This window comes from Chelonoidis abingdonii, chromosome 4, assembly GCF_003597395.2.
Source record: "Chelonoidis abingdonii isolate Lonesome George chromosome 4, CheloAbing_2.0, whole genome shotgun sequence".
NCBI classification, from domain to species: Eukaryota; Metazoa; Chordata; order Testudines; family Testudinidae; genus Chelonoidis; species Chelonoidis abingdonii.
Window position 1 is genome coordinate 95,229,804 of NC_133772.1, and position 16,539 is coordinate 95,246,342.

The 16,539-nt window shown below is 46.4% G+C and overlaps 1 protein-coding gene across 1 annotated transcript in view; it reads right to left on the minus strand.

Moving 5' to 3' along the window:
* RYR3 (ryanodine receptor 3) overlaps positions 1-16,153 on the minus strand; it is a 663,207-nt gene extending 647,054 nt beyond the window's left edge. The window contains 2 exon segments of the mRNA XM_075065483.1: positions 16,008-16,120; positions 16,123-16,153. Coding sequence (XP_074921584.1) covers positions 16,008-16,120; positions 16,123-16,153 — 144 coding nt within the window.
* Positions 16,154-16,539: the final 386 nt, after the last annotated feature.

Here is a 16,539-nt window from a genome sequence, read left to right on the forward strand (position 1 = left end):
GACCAATGCATAGTGGGATGCGAAGGTGTGGACTGAAGACCAGGTGGCCGCACGGCATATTTCTTGAATGGGAATATGGGCCAGAAACGCGGCAGATGAAGCTTGAGCCCACGTAGAGTGGGCGGTAAGATGGCCAGTTGGGATCTGTGCCAAGTCGTAGCATGTCCGAATGCAGGATGTCACCCAAGAAGCGATCCTCTGGGAGGAGATTGCCATGCCCTTCATATGCTCTGCCACCGCCACGAATAGCTGAGGTGAGCGTCGGAAGGGTCTGGTTCTCTCGATGTAAAACACAAGAGCCCTGTGAACATCCAGAGTATGTAGCTGCTGTTCCCGTTGCGATGAGTGTGGTTTTGGGAAAAAGACTGGCAGGAAGATGTCCTGATTGACATGAAAGGAGGAGAGGACCTTAGGGAGGAACGCCGGATGTGGTCGCAACTGCACCTTGTCCTTATGGAACACCGTGTACGGGGGATCCACAGTTAGAGCTTTAAGTTCCGAGACCCGTCTGGCTGAAGTGACAGCAACTAGGAATGCTGTCTTCCAGGACAGGTACAGCAGCAAGCATGTGGCTAAAGGCTCAAAGGGGGGTCTCATGAACCTGGACAAGACAAGGTTCAGGTCCCAGGTAGGGGCTGGTTGTCTGACCTGGGGATAGAGTCACTCCAAGCCCTTGAGGAATCGGGAAACCGTAGGATGGGAAAAAACAGAACTGCCAGCCTCCCCCGGATGGAAGGTGGAGATAGCTGCAAGGTGTACTCTTAGCGAAGAGATTGCTAGACCTTGTTCCTTGAGAGACCATAAATAGTCCAAGATGTTGAGGACTGATACGGCCCGCGGAGAAAGGTCCCGCTGAATACACCAGTGACAGAAGCGCTTCCATTTAGCAAGGTATGTGGATCATGTGGAGGGCTTCCTGCTTCCAAGCAGCACTTATTGCACTGCAGCGGAACAGCGCAACTCCGATTGGCTCAACCAGCCAGGAGCCATGCAGTCAGATGGAGGGACTGCAGGTCCGGGTGGTGTAGCCTGCCAAAGTCCTGCGTAATCAGGTCCGGGTTGAGTGGCAGGGAAATCGGGCGTGACTGAGACAGGTCAAGCAGCATCGTGTACCAACACTGCCTCGGCCAAGCTGGAGCGATCAGGATGAGGCGGGCTTTGTCTCTGCGCGTCTTGATCAGAACTCGGTGGACGAGAGGAAACGGTGGGAAGGCGTAACAGAAGAGGCCCGTCCACGGAATGAGGAACACATCCGATAGGGAGCCCGGGGAGCGGCTTTGTAGAGAGCAGAACAGGTGGCACTTCCTGTTCTCCCTGGAGGCAAAGAGGTCTATCTGGGGAAAGCCCCACCTCCGGAAAACCAAATGGAGAATGTCCAGACGGATGGACCATTCGTGTGATAGGAAGGACCTGCTCAGGTGATCTGCGAGCGTGTTCCGCACTCCTGGGAGGAAGGAGGCTACTAGGTCTATGGAGTGGGCTATGCAGAAGTCCCACAGTAGGATCGCTTCCTGGTACAAGTGGGAGGACCGCGTCCCGCCCTGTTTGTTTATGTAATACATGGCCGTTGTGTTGTCCATGAAGACTGCGACACAACGGCCCTGTAGATGGTGCCGAAACGCTTGGCAAGCCAGCCTGACCGCTCTCAGCTCCTTGACGTTGATGTGTCGAGACAACTCCTGGTGCGACTAAACGCCCTGTGTGCGCAGGTTCCCTAGGTGAGCACCCCAGCCCATGGAGGACGCGTCCGTTGTTAGGGACATGGAGGGTTGGGGAGGATGGAACGGTCGCCCCGCACACACTCGGGAGGGTGTTCGCCACCAGTCAAGGGAGCCTAGAACACTTGGCGGAATTGTGAGAATGATGTCTATGGCGTCTCTGCGTGGCCGATAGACAGAGGCGAGCCAGGTTTGGAGAGGACGCATTCGTAGCCTGGCGTGCTTTGTAACAAATGTGCACGTGGCCATGTGGCCGAGGAGGCCTAGGCAAGTGGGGGCAGAGGTTGTTGGAAAACGCTGGAGGCTTTGGACAAGCGAGAGTATGGCTTGAAACCGGTGGGGTGGTAAACTGGCCGTGGCAAGGTTGGAATCCAGCACTGCCCCTATAAATTCTATCCTTTGCGTAGGTACTAGAGTGGACTTGTCTAAGCTGATAATCAGACCTAGACGCAGAAAGAGGTCCTTGATAATAGCCACCTGGGTGATGACTTGTGCCTTGGAGGTCCCTCGGATGAGCCAGTCGTCGAGGTAGGGGAAGACGTGTATTTGACGATGACGTAAGGCAGCGGCGACAACTGCCATACACTTCGTGAACACCCGAGGGGCCGAGGAAAGGCCAAAGGGCAGGACAGTAAACTGGTAGTGTCGATGGTTTACCACAAAGCGAAGATACCTCCTGTGAGGGGGATAAATTGCTATGCGGAAATATGTGTCCTGCATGTCGAGAACGACGTACCAATCTCCTGGATCCAGGGAAGGAATAATGGTTCCCAAGGATACCATGCGGAACTTTAACATCTTGATTAATTTGTTCAGTCCCCGCAGGTCTAAGATAGGCCGAAGGCCCCCGTTCGCATCGGGAATAAGGAAATATCGGGAATAAAACCCCTTGCCTCTTGACTCCTCTGGCACCTCCTCTATAGCTCCGACTGAGAGGAGCCTGTGAACCTCCCGGGTGAGGAGTTGCTCGTGAGAGGGGTCCCTGAAGAGGGGCGGGGAGGGAGGGTGGAAGGGAGGTGGTGAAACAAACTGAAGGCAGTATCCAAGCTCCACCGTGCGTAGAACCCAATGATCCGATGTCAACTGGGACCACGCCGGGAGGAACTGGGAAAGGCGGTTGCGGAAAAGAAAAGGATCCGGGGAGGTAAATGGTACACCACTCTCGGGCGCACCTTCAAAAGTTTGGTTTGGATCCCGACGCTGGTTTGGCGGGACCGGAGTTGTTGCCGCCTTGAGGCCCAGACTGGCGTCTGCGACCATTACGACCTCTTCTCCTGGCAAGGTCTTGCCGTGGCTGAGGAGGGGGATAAGGGCGCTGCAGTTGGGAACGGAAAGACCGTCTCTGTGTCTGAGGTGTACGCATTCCCAACGAACGCATGATTACCCTGTTGTCCTTCAGACTCTGTAGTCTGGGGTCTGTCTTTTGAGAAAACAAGCCTTGCCCATCAAATGATAGGTCCTGAATGGTATATTGTAACTCAGGTGGCAGGCCGGACACCTGTAACCATGAAATACGGCGCATGGCTATGCCCGAAGCGACCGTCCTGGCCACCGAGTCCGCAGCATCTAATGAGGCTTGCAAGGAGGTTCTTGCAATCCTCTTTCCCTCCTCCAGGAGCGCTGTAAATTCCTGGCGGGAATCTTGCGGAACCAGCTCAGCGAACTTCCCAACAGCCTCCCAGATGTTGAAGCTGTATCTGCCGAGGAGGGCCTGTTGGTTCGCTATGCGGAGTTGAAGACCTCCCGCAGAATAGATTTTTCGGCCCAACAAGTCCATGCGCCGGGCTTCTCTAGATTTAGGCACAGGGGCTTGTTGGCCATGGCGTTCCCGTTCGTTGACGGACTGTACCACCAAGGAGCATGGAGCGGGGTGTACACAGAGATACTCATACCCCTTTGGAGGTACCATATACTTCCGTTCGACCCCCTTGGCTGTGGGTGGTATGGAAGCCGGGGATTGCCAGATAGTGTCCGCTCTGGCCTGGATCGAACGGATAAATGGGAGTGCCACTCGAGTGGGCGTCACCGCAGACAAGATGCTAACCACCGGGTCCTCTACCTCTGGGACCTCCTCTACCGGTAGGTTGATGTTTTGGGCGATACGCCGGAGAAGATCCTGGTGGGAGCGGAGGTCAGTCGGAGGAGGACCCGACGCTGACATCCCCGCAACTGCCTCGTCCGGGGAGGATGAAGATGACAGTCCTGGAATGAGAGGATCATGCACCGACATCTGGTCCGGGGGGACCTCCGGCTCTGGGAGATCGTGTGGTTCCGGTGCAGGAAGACTAGATACCTCTGTGTTCACGGGGGCAGGCCAGCTGATGGTGGCCTCCGGCACGCGGTGCTCCGAGTGGCCGGAGCGCGAACGGCCAGTCGCTTCACCCTGGGCTTGATGGTATGCCCAGGGTGTCCAAAAGGACCACTGGTGAGGACCGTGCTCCGGGCCGTGGGTGTGCGTCTCGGATTCTCCATAAGAGGCGCTGTCCACACATGAAGAGACTGAAGGGCGACGCGAGGGCCATGGAGGCGCTGAAGCCCCGTGGACCAGATCTCTGTGTCCACTGGAGTCTTACCTATGCGGCCGCGGCAAGCAGCATCAGGAGTCATAGCGGTGCCGAGAGTGGGACAGGGACCTGCGACCGGCGCAGTGCCGGGAGGTCGACCAGTGCCTCCCATCGCCATGCCGAGAGCGGCTGCGAGAGGTGCGGCGGTGCCTGGACCTGGACCGGTGCCAAGAGTACCACGATGGGGATCGGGATCTGGACCGGTGCCGCGAGTATGACCAGTACCGGGATGGCGAGCGGTACCGGGACTGCGAGCAGCGCCGAGAGCTGGAGTGGTGCCTGGAGCGAGAGCGTCCATGGGAGCTGGATCGGGATCGGCAGAGTTGTACCGTGATCGGCGAAGATGGCCTCATCATGACGGGCTTGCCCAGTGATTGAACAACCCGCACCGGCGGAGCTGGGGGTTGGAGCAGCTCCTGCTCTGTCAGAGCAATTAAGTCCCGAGCCGTGGAGAAAGTCTCCGGCATCGAGGGTACAACGAGCTCTACCACAGCGTGCACCAGGGAGCTAGTCGGCACCGGACTCAACAGCTCCTGAGAGACCGGAATCGACGGTGCGAAGGCAAGCGGTGCCGCAGCAGTCGATGGTGCCGGGCGATCCGCTTTAGAAGTGCGCTCAGACTGCGGAGCAGGTGCTGGTACCGCAGGAGCCTTGTGCCTCTTTGACCCCGGGGAGAGGGACCGGTGCCTGCCCGAGGATTGGGGCGGTGAAGGCTGGTGCCGAGGAGTCTTCACTGGGCCCATGCGTTCTGGTGCGGGTGGAGCACTCGTCCCTGGTGCTGGAGTCGGTGCTGAAGGGGGAGGAGTGAGCGCTGCCTCCATCAATAGTTGCTTGAGGCGAATGTCCCGCTCTTTCTTCGTCCGGGGCTTGAACGCCTTGCAGATCCGGCACTTGTCCGTGAGCTGGGATTCTCCCAGACACTTCAAACAGGAGTCGTGTGGATCTCCTGTGGGCATCGGCCGACAACAGGCCACACAAGGTTTGAAGCCCGGGGAACCGGGCATGTGCCCCGGTACTGGGGGAGGAGAAGGGGCTAGCCCCTAATCCTCTAACTATATATACTGATATTATAACTACTAACACTGCAAAAAGACTAACAATAACTACGAAAACTAATTATGTACAAACAACTATATATAAACAAGCGAAGAGCTAGGGAGGTGGAGATCAGCTAAGCCGCGCTCCACTGTTCCAACGACCGACACGGGCGGTAAGAAGGAACTGAGGAGCGGATGGGTCGGCAGGGGTATATATCGGGCGCCATAGCGGCGCCACTCCAGGGGGCATCCTGCCAGGCCACCGGAGTTGTTAGGGTTAAAGGCTTCCAACGAACGGGCACGCGTGGCATGCACACCTAACTGGAATGGATATGAGCAACACATCTCGAAGAACAACAGTTACAAAGGTGAGAAACCGTCTTTTTTGATGTGCACAAATTTCTCAGACTTGTGGAAGGAATGGAGTGAGGTGGCCCTCTTTGAAGCACCAGGCCTGTTGCAGAGGAAGATTATTGCTACATATTAACAAACTAGAGAAGACGTGTTATATGCAAGAGGTGTAAATAATTTTCAAAAATCTGAGGTCATGCTGGCTACATCAATACAGGTCCAAGCACTTTTATGATAATTAAATATTGTAGATTTATCATTGTGTGAATCTGTAATAAGCTGCACAAATAACTGATTTTTCAATTTGACAGCAAAAAAAAAATAGTTTGGGACAAAGCAAATATAAAATATTTCAAAATGTTCAGCTGATCAAAAAGCTGAAAAAAAATTAGTGTCGGGTCAAGCCAAACAGTTTTGGATTTAAATTTTTAAAATATATTTTTGAATTAAAAAAAAGGACTTTTTAAAAAAAAATAATTTTGAACAGAAACTGAAATATTTTGTTTTTAAAAAAGTCAAAATGAAACATTTTAGCTTATTTGGATTTGTTCACCTTCCCTCCCCCACAAAATTTGGCAAAACTGATTTAGTGAAATGTTATGTCACTAAATGAAAGTGAGACAGGGCGTTCATTCATATGGCACTGGTCTGTAGCGGCATTCAAAGTTATTTCTACGGTGTGCCAGAAATGCACTAAACATTCATATGCGCGCATTTCAATGCTTTAAGCGCCATCAGATTCAACATGCTTCCATGCTGTGATGATGATCATTATAAAATAATGCATTAATTAAATTTGTGCCTGAACGCCTTAGGGAAGAATTGTTGCCTCCTGATCTTCTTTATCCACATTCTGCCATATATATCATGTTATAGCAGTCTCGGATGATGATCCAGCACATGTTCATTTCAAGAACATTTTCACTGCAGATTTCCAAAATGCAAAGAAGTAGCAATGTGAGATTTCTAAGGATAAATACATCACTCAACCCAGGTTAAGAATCTGAAGGCTTTCAAAAATCCAAGGGGAATATGTGTGGAGCATGCTTCTGAAGTCTTAAAAAAGCAATGCCCCAATGCAAGAAAACAGAACCCGAACACCAAAAAAGGTAATCAACCTTCTGCTGGTGGCATCTGACTCAGATAGTGAAAATGAACATGCACTGGTCTGCACGTTTTGAATTGTTATCCAGTAGGACCCGTCATCAGCATAGACACGTCGTCGGAATGGTGGCGAAGCATGAAAGGAACATATGAATCTTTAGTGCATCTGGCATGTAAATATCTTGCAACGCTGGCTATGATAGTGCCATTCAAACACCTGTTTTCACTTTCAGGTGACATTGTAAACAAGAAGTGTGCAGCATTATCTCCTGCAAACGTAAATAAATTTGTTTGTCTGAGCAATTGGCTGACCAAGTAGGAGGAATGAGTGACTTGGTAGGCTGTAAAATTTTACATTGTTTTGGTTCTGAGTGCAGGGTTTTTTTGTACATAATTCTACATCTGTAAATTCAACTCTCATGATAAGAGATTTCACTCAGTACTATAATGGGGATTAAAAAATACTATTCTTTTGTATTTTTACAGTGCAAATATTATAATAAAAATCAATAGAGCACTGCACCACTTTGTATTCTGTGTTGTAATGAAATCAATATATTCTGAAAATGTAGAAAACATCCAAAATATTTAAATAGATGATATTCTATTATTGTTTAGCAGCATGATTAATGCATAATTCAAGATTTTTTTTTAATCGCAAAATTTTAAATTCCTTTTCAGCCCTAGTAATTAATTATGAAAAGCAATTCCTTTCCAATAAATAGAGATGTCTGGATTTTTTGTTAAAATCCAAAAAAAAAAAAAAAAAAAAACCCGAACAATTTGAAAATTGGTGACATTTCATTTTCTTAACTGATAAATTATTAAATTGAGTAATAAGTTCATACAGTTCTATTTTTACTTTCCCCTGCTATTGGTATAGTATAATATCTAAGTGAGTGTTTGTTTAATTAAGTTATTTTTAGGACGATTCCTTACAACTTTGCTAAACATTGGGCAACTTGTCTACGAAATAGGACATGTTTTAACTACCTACTTGAAGTTCTGTTACATGGCATTTATGTTTATTCTTTAATACAATGATTCCTAGGGTCCTTGGAAACTAATTATTCCACAATTAGGTGCTGTGCAATATTTATTATTTCAGATTATCAATCCATCAACTCCCATAGCAGATTCTCTGCCCATGAACCATATCGGATACCTCAGGTGGAACAATGCAATGTGGGTGAATGAGAGGATGCTTCCTTTATTTTTGTTGTTTGTAGTACCATAGTGCCTGGGAGCTCGAGTTGTGTATGAGGGTCCCATTGTGCTAGATGCTGTACAAACACACAACAGAAAGACAGACTGGACCCAAAGAGTTTACAGTCTAAGTAAGACTGTCTCACCTAGTTTCTGCCCACTAATCTATCTTTCCTCAGGATGAATTATAACATTTCAAATACAGCGGAGAAAATAATTGATTTTTTTCAGTTCATAGGCCAAACTAAAAAATCCAATTAGTTTTGAAGTGAAACTGTTTTTTTTCTTTTACTTCTTGCTGAAATGAAAGAAAATAATTGTTTGGTCCAAACATGTCAAACATTTCTCCCTCCCAAAAAAAAACAAACCCAAAAACATTGCCTAGTTCTATTTCCAAACCATTAACTAGTTTCAAACTGCTGCCCTCTTATTAAATCACATCAAACTGAAAGGTTTCCTCCTTTTCTCCCCCCAACCCCACTGTGAAATTTCCTCAAAGAATTAAACCTGCCTGAAGCCCAAGATTACCGCTGTCTGGATTAACACAATTCAACCCTGGAGCAGTGGCAATTTTCTGTATGCAAGAAAATAACAGGTCTGAAGGCTGATATTTCAGGGTTCTCCAAGGCTAGAAACGGAGGGCTTTAAACAGTTTGAGAGGAATGATACTCAGGTTTTCAATGCCTTGAAAAGAATTTTAACTAGGAGCAGAAGAGCCGACTGGATGTATCAATTCAACAGGATTGATGTTATTGCTCCAGCTTTGGAATAGTGTCTAAGAAAAACCCCTGCAGTGTGCCAGGCCCCGCTCCCAGGGGTCTCACTCTTCCTCCAGGGTAAATCATGTGGCTTCACTGCCTCCTTAGACTGGCTCTCTGGGCCTTCAGAAATCCTGATTCACACAGTGAGCTCCGTTCAGCAAGTCCAACTGAGACAGACTCCTGATGGAGATTTGTATACACTTCTGCGATTAATGCACCTCACCAAGCATTTCCAGTGACACTCTCATAAAACTCTAGGGTTTATTCATTAATTGGAACACAGCTTAGGAAGTCCTTAGGATAGTATAGGGAACTGAAGGCTAAAGCATAGTGCATTCAGGTTAGCCCTGAGCCCAGTCAAGACGTAGCGAACCCTTTGGTTCAAGGGTTGTCTTGGTCTGACCTCCTTTGTCTGATTCCAGGGGAGATCCCCCAACTCCTTCCCCACCTCATAACTCTCCAGTCCTTGGATCTCGAGTTGGGAGTTGTTGTTCAGCTTCTAAGGAGAAGCCCATATCCCTCTGGGTCATTGGTTGCTAGGTGTCAATTTCCTGGCAACTGAATTTGCCATTGTCTTCTCAGATGCTCCACTTATATGGAGATTAAGTCCCTGACACCTAGGCAACACCAACACCTATGTCTCTCACCCTGCCCTGAGAGCAACTAGTCCTTTCCCACCTCTCTAGGTAATAATGCACCATACAGGGGAAACTGAGGGACATACAGGATTCATAAAAATCTTACAAAAAATTCCTACATTGTCACTTCAGATTCCATCAGAAGCATCACTGACATTGTACCAGGGTACATGCTGTGCAATATCAGCACTGGTGAAGTCAGTCATTTGTCATAACCATCCTCCTGCCCACAAAAGGATGTAGTCCTGTTGCAAGCACATTTTCCCATATCAAAGAATCAGTATGAGTCATCAATTTCTTGGCTGCTGACCAGCACAGTTGATATACTTGGAAACTTCCTTTTGATGACCAGATTAGAAGATTTTATTAGTAGGATTTTGGATGAGGAATATGTTAAGGGACCTGGAGAGGTAACTCAATGGGTGGGCAGAAATAGGAGCAGCTGGAGCAATACTATTTGGAGGGAGGGATGGTGGGGGGGAGGTTGAGTAGCTTGATGCCAAAAAACAGATACAACTGAGTGTTGTTTGAGTGGTAGAAACCAAAGGGAGGGCAAAGAAGACTAGAAAGTGGCTGGGTTGGAGTTACAGTAGTGTATACTGAAAAAGTCTAACTTTAAAGATACTCTATTTCTGGTGTTTTCTAACAGTTAATGGAAGACAGAAGAGTTGGACTTATATATATATATATATATTATATAAAATAAAAATTCTACAGAGGAAAAGGGTAATTTGTACAATTGTTAAAAACTGTGGGAACAGGAAAAGCATATCAATTCTTAAGGCAATTTTGTCTTACATTTTTTAGTTAATTTTTTCCCCTATGTTTCTTCTCAGACTAAACTATCCACTTATGGTTGGTTAGTTTGATGCAAAACAATACAGTTAGGTGACAAGAGACATAATGCCCATATTAATTCACAGAGAATATGGGGGAGCCAATTCTATTCCTTTCTCTAGCAGCATAAAAGGGCTATACAGGAGCTAAAGAAGCTGCGGGAGAATTCCACTTAATTTGTTCCTACACTCCTCTCCACTGTAAAAGGCCTGGCAGAGGGGTTTTGTTGGGCTGGATGCTGAGAGTTAGAGGGGGCACTCTCGTAGTCCTATGTCTGTAACTTCTGGGTGCAGCTTGCTGAAATCTTGTTATGAGACTGACTGTTGTCAAAGATCTCTCCCTACTAGTCGAGCACTTCTGAAATTCCTGGTTACATCCCTGCTCAGATATATCAAACTGGTTAGCAAAGTATGAGCAGTCACTCTGTCATATGGTGAATCAAGCCTCTCAGATTGGTGTTAAGTATCTGAAAATGGGGACTGGCATGCAGGAGTTAACATAATAATTAGTATAGAATATAAGATATTAAGCGTCTCTGTGGCAGATGGATTGTTTTAATGTTTCATACTTACACTGTAGTATCACCAGGGTCGCAGATCTCATAAGACTACATCTGCCAGGCTTATCCAGAAAGAACTGTCTTTACACAACATTAATCAGGAGCAAAGTGTAATGCTACCGTATACTCTTTAAAGCTATGGTTAGTTTTTCTAACAATAAACCCTGGCTAATACCAAGAGTTAGAGAAGGTCTAAAGTACAGTACATTGATTCTAGATATTAATTTCTTACAACTAAATCAGATACTCATGCCTATCTCCCTTTCCACACCTGGACAATGGAAATCTAGCACTTGATATTCAAGAGTTTAGGTGGGTAAATGTGCAGTGATCTAGACTGTGAACTGTAATTGTACATCCAAATAATTAGTGAGTGTGACAGACTCAGGCCAGTGGGGTACAGGAGTCTGGTAGAGGGCAAATATACTGGTCACTGGCTGAGTGGTTTTCTGTTCCCTGAGTGACCAGAGCAGGGGCTGCACTAGAGTAATCAGGAACCTGCTAGAACCAATTCAGGCAGGCAAGCTGATTAGAACACCTGCAGCCAATCAAGGCAGGCTAATCAGGGCACCTGGGTTTAAAAAGGAGCTCACTCCAGTCAGGGAGGGGGGAGCCAGAGGAGAGGAAGTGCGTGTGAGGAGCTGGGAGCAAGAGGCACAAGGAGCTGAGAGTGAGAGGGTGTGCTGCTGGAGGACTAAGGAGTACAAGCGTTATCAGACACCAGGAGGAAAATCCTGTGGTGAGGATAAAGAAAGTGTTTGGAGGAGGCTATGGGGAAGTAGCCCAGGAAGGTATAGCTGTCATGCAGCTGTTATAGGAGGTACTATAGACAGCTGCAATCCACAGGGCCCTGGGCTGGAACCCGGAGTAGAGGGCAGGCCCGGGTTCCCCCCAAACCTCCCAACTCCTGATCAGAAACAGGAGGAGCTGACCCAGACTGTGGGGAAGATCACTGAGGTGAGCAAATCTGCTAATAAGCGCAGGACTCACCAAGGTAGAGGAGGAACTTTGTCACATGAGATACATGAAAGATCACTATTGTGCACAATTACTTCAGCTATGTGCAGCTGGCTATGCAAATGTGTACAACATGTACTTGAGTAAACTTCTAAAAAAATCAGCCCCAAGTGTTCTGCCTAGGTCGCTGAGTGAAACCTTTTAAAAAAATTCTCCTCTCATACCTTCTTTACAAACAGAAGACTGCTGCACTCACAGTACATTAGATGGAGAAATTTAATTCTCCTACCCATACATTCTTATGTAATGGTTGTATTCTGGTGCATTTTTTCTGCACACTTCTGCAATTATATCAGTGAGAGAAGCCATAAGGGGAGTTGGAGGACAACAGCAACTTGAAGTCAGGAGCAGAATACACAATTAACAAAATATTGTTAGGGTCATTGTTCTCTGTCCATAGCTAGAATTTACAATACATTTGAGGGAAAAATGTGCATATGCATGGATCCACACACCGTAAGGATCCATGGAAAGCAAGTCAAAGTCACTACACTTGGGAAAGAAGAATGACTAATTTGTGTTGTGATCCACTTGTGATTCATTTGGATGGGGAAAGGAAATTATGTCTAGCGGAATGAGGTCCAGAAAAATGCCAATGTATTGTACATTAATGTACCATACACTCACTTATCAATCTTACCCCCCAACACCATTGACTCTGACCTGGAAAATCAGTATGGCTTATACTCACTAAATGTGACTATAACACTTTCATTTTGTTTCCTTCTTTGGTCCTCTGTTACAAAATTATTATGCAAGTATTTTCAATGGAGCAACATAAATGCTATCTGATTCAACACATTACCTCATAGTTGGTTGGTTTGGAAACGAGTGCAAAAGAAGTTTAGAAAAAAAATTGAATGGATAAGAGTCACTGGCAATCTCAATCACAGCAGTAAAATCAGTGCTGAAGATAGACTTGATTGACAGTACCTCTCACTCACCAATCCACGCTAGCCAGCAGCGAGAGCTTTCCAACGCTTTCAACACATAATAATTATAAATTATTCTGTTTCACGTTATTTATACACAGTTTCCCAGAAGCACATGGTGCTTTACACACACAAGTGGTTATAATCTGTTACCTCTTCCTGTGGCATGTTACAAACAAAAGGGTATAGGCAAGGGTGGCTCTATGAATTTTGCTGCCCCCAAGCATGGCAGTCAGGCAGCTTTCGGCGGCATGCCTGCAGGAGGTCTGTTGGTCCTGCGCCTTCGGCATACCCGCCACCAAATTGCTGCCGAAACGGTGAGACTGGCAGACCTCCTGCAGGCGTGCCGCCGAAGGCCGCCTGACTGCCATCCTCACGGCGACCAGCAGGCTGCCCCTCGCGGCTTGCCACTCCAGGCACACGCTTGGTGCACTGGTGCCTGGAGCCTCCCTTGGGTATGAGGAAAGGGCTTTGGAGAACAGTGGTAGATTCTGAGATACACTTGTTATGTTTCAGATGTTTGTTTTACATATGTCACACACACACACACACACACACACACACAATTACTGTATCTCCAGAAGAAAGGTTGGGGCAGATGTCATTAGCTGAAGACTAATTTAAAGAAGCAATTCCAAATATTATCAAAGGCAACACTAAATAAAGCTCAAAAGATGAAGGTTGTAGCAACTATGTAACTGTACAGACCAAGAGGAAAATATATCTTCATCCTGAATGTATAGTCCATCTTCAAAATATTTAGATAATAGCGGGGTGGGGTTGCGGGGGAATGAAGAGTTATTGTTAAATTAGTAAATCTTATTATTTCTGTTATTCACATCACAGTAGCACTTAAAGGCCCCAATCAGCTAGGTATAGAACAAAAGGACTGCAAGCTCTTTGGGGCAGGAATAATATATATGAAAAAAGTGGACAAATTTTAGAAATGAATAGAGATATCACTTCACCCACTGTTGAAATGCAGCCACTTCTATGTCGGAAGGTTGTGGTCTTAAAATGATAACACAGCTAAACTACAGAACAGATTGTCTGGAAGTGATAAACACCATATCAAATGAAAACATGGGGGATTCTGCTTTACGAAAGCAAAATGGAATTTTGCTAGACCAACAGGGTTAAAACAGCTGCTCTTTAAATGCCATACGATATTTAAGGCTCACACATGATCTGATCTTCTGTTTTATATGTCATTCTAAAGAAGACACTTCTAGTGCAGTGGCCCCAGCGCACTGGGCTCCTACGCACTCAGAAAAAAAGACTGTAGGTCCAAAAAATGATAGCCCATTTTCTAATTGAGATGGATGTTTTCAGTAGAAGATTCTATTCTGAAGAAAGTCTGTGGAACATTCAATAGATGATTCCAATCCTGGATGAGAGAGTTTTTGTCTGGGAAAGATTCCAATAGGCCATCCAATTCCACAGAGAAAAAAAAAGTGCAATGAATAGTTTAATAAGAATTCCTATGCTGTGTACATGCATGAGTGTAATGTTCAGGCAATAGAAGGTGTAAATAACATAAGTTTTTATGGCCCTCATCACTAGTACGAGAGTACCTAATAAAATGGTATCATTCCCTGTCAGTAGGCGAGAGCTGGAAAGGATCTAATAGCAGGTCCCACTTCCTCAAATGGGAAGCAAGTTATGTGGCGAGGAGACAGCAGCAGTTGCTGCATTTGTGCCCTGCAAGGAGAACCTGGGACTGCAAAGGGAGTAAGCACAGTCCTGGCAAATGAAGAGGAGCAGCTTTCTTCCCATATAATATTCTCTAGCGCCAAGGAGAAGAAACACTCCTCTACAGCCTCCCCTCAAGCCCTATGTGCTTAGCACTTCATTCTGTCTCAGCTGGAAAGGATCACAACAGAGTCCCCCTGAACAGCGAGAAAGGGTCACAGCAGCAGTCACTGCCATTTCACATGGCAGACAGCCAAACTTCACAGGGGCAAAGCTCTTCCTGTTGTTATTGAGGAGGGGTGTTCTGTGAAGGAAACATCTTAGAAAGTGAAAAGATGAAGGACACTCAAAGGTGTTGTCAGAAGAGAGCACCGTCTCCCCAAGGCTGAGGTATCCAAAAGGCACATCTTGGGAAAGAGGCACCCCTCCAAATGGCAGTTAAGTGTGAGGGCAGTTGTGTGGGGCGGGGGGAGCCTAATCTTCAGTGAGATTATCTGTTTTTTCATGAACTTCTCATAGGCAACGAAGTGCCAATGACACTTCATCACACCTAATAGTTTACATAAGAAGCAGCAGCAGCAGCCGCCGCCACCCTCCCAGAAGTGATGTGTGGCAACTATCTATTTTGGGTGGTGAGCATGTCTAGTCTGGAATCTTAGCTTTTTAAAGTTGTATCACCGATGCTGCGGGTTCTCTGTTCTTGAAACATTTTCAGCAATGAATGAGGAGTGATAAGGGTGTGGGAGGAAGGAACACACTTGAACGAACAAGATTTTCCTCCTGCCATTTATACTTTAACACATACTACGGTATTGGTATTGGGTGAAAAAAGGAATTAAGAAAAAGGACTCTCCCCTACCACCATTAGCAAACTTAATGCGTGAACAGTGCTTGCTTAAAAGCCCAAATTGGTTGTCAGTAGGTTTGTATAAAGCCTTAAGGAAGAATGGTGTGAGGGCTGTTTACAGAAAATTACATTGGGTGCAGGCTATTTCACTAATTAACACCTCCTAGCCAAAGAAATCCTTCTTCCTTTTAAAATAAACCTCCTTTAAACTGAGAAAATATCCCAGGACAGTTCTGGAGCTGCCTCTCCCACATCTGTTGGTGTCTCCCCTCACAAAAGTATTGCTGCCTGTGTTTGTGTTAGAAGAGGGTTACCAGGGGGCATTCTTGCCTGGTTTATTCATCATTTCAGGGCTCTCCCATCTGCAAAGCTTCTGTTAATGTCAGTGAAATCTAACCTATACAGAAGTTTCAGAGGTCAGATATTTGGCATGCAGCATTTAGTAACCCAAGTACAAAGTTGATGGGGACGCTTCAAACACAGACGGATTACAACGGAAATAGATCTCCCTATACCAAACTGGTACCAGGCAAGCTATTGAGCCGATTTAAGGAAGAACCCTTTGAGGTTGCCCAGTGCTATTACAGCTCATATTCTAGCATTGTATTTTTACTGACTAAATCAAACCTCTCACTCTGCAAAGCCAGCATAGAAATAACATTTCATTTTTAATGCAATATAGCAGAACAGACACAAGATACAGTAAAACAATCTACGGTATGAGCCAGAAAAGCAGATACTTACAGTTCGCAGGAACTGTATTTCATCTTCCCCTCCTTCACCCCCTTCAGCCATGGCTCTTGAGGAGTCAGCTCTGCTAAGACTCTGATTGCCTCCACTGGCAGCTTGCTGTGCTCGTACAGCTCCTCTTCTCCTATCAGTATTAGCATATAGCTAATCCATAGCCATATAGGGAGCCCAGCTAACTCCACTGCACTGCAGACTGTCAGTCAACCCCCTCACTGCCAGAACCAAGTGCGCTGCTTCTCCATTTCCATGGCAAGCAATTCCTTTTCGTTCTTTCTGTCTCTTTGCCCCCTAGAGAAAAACCTATTGTTAAGGTATTGCAGAAAACATTCTATGCATCAGTAGTTCTCCCCCCCCCCCCCACTCCTTATCAATGTCTGTCCAGAGTAGCATTAATGGTGAAGTGTTAATAAAAGCAAAGCTCACACTTCCATTTTCAGAGATTAGGGTCTACAGTTCTGCATGTACGTAACCAATTCAGCAGCTCTGGACCTATTGATTATACATCAAAGGATGGGAATACAGATCA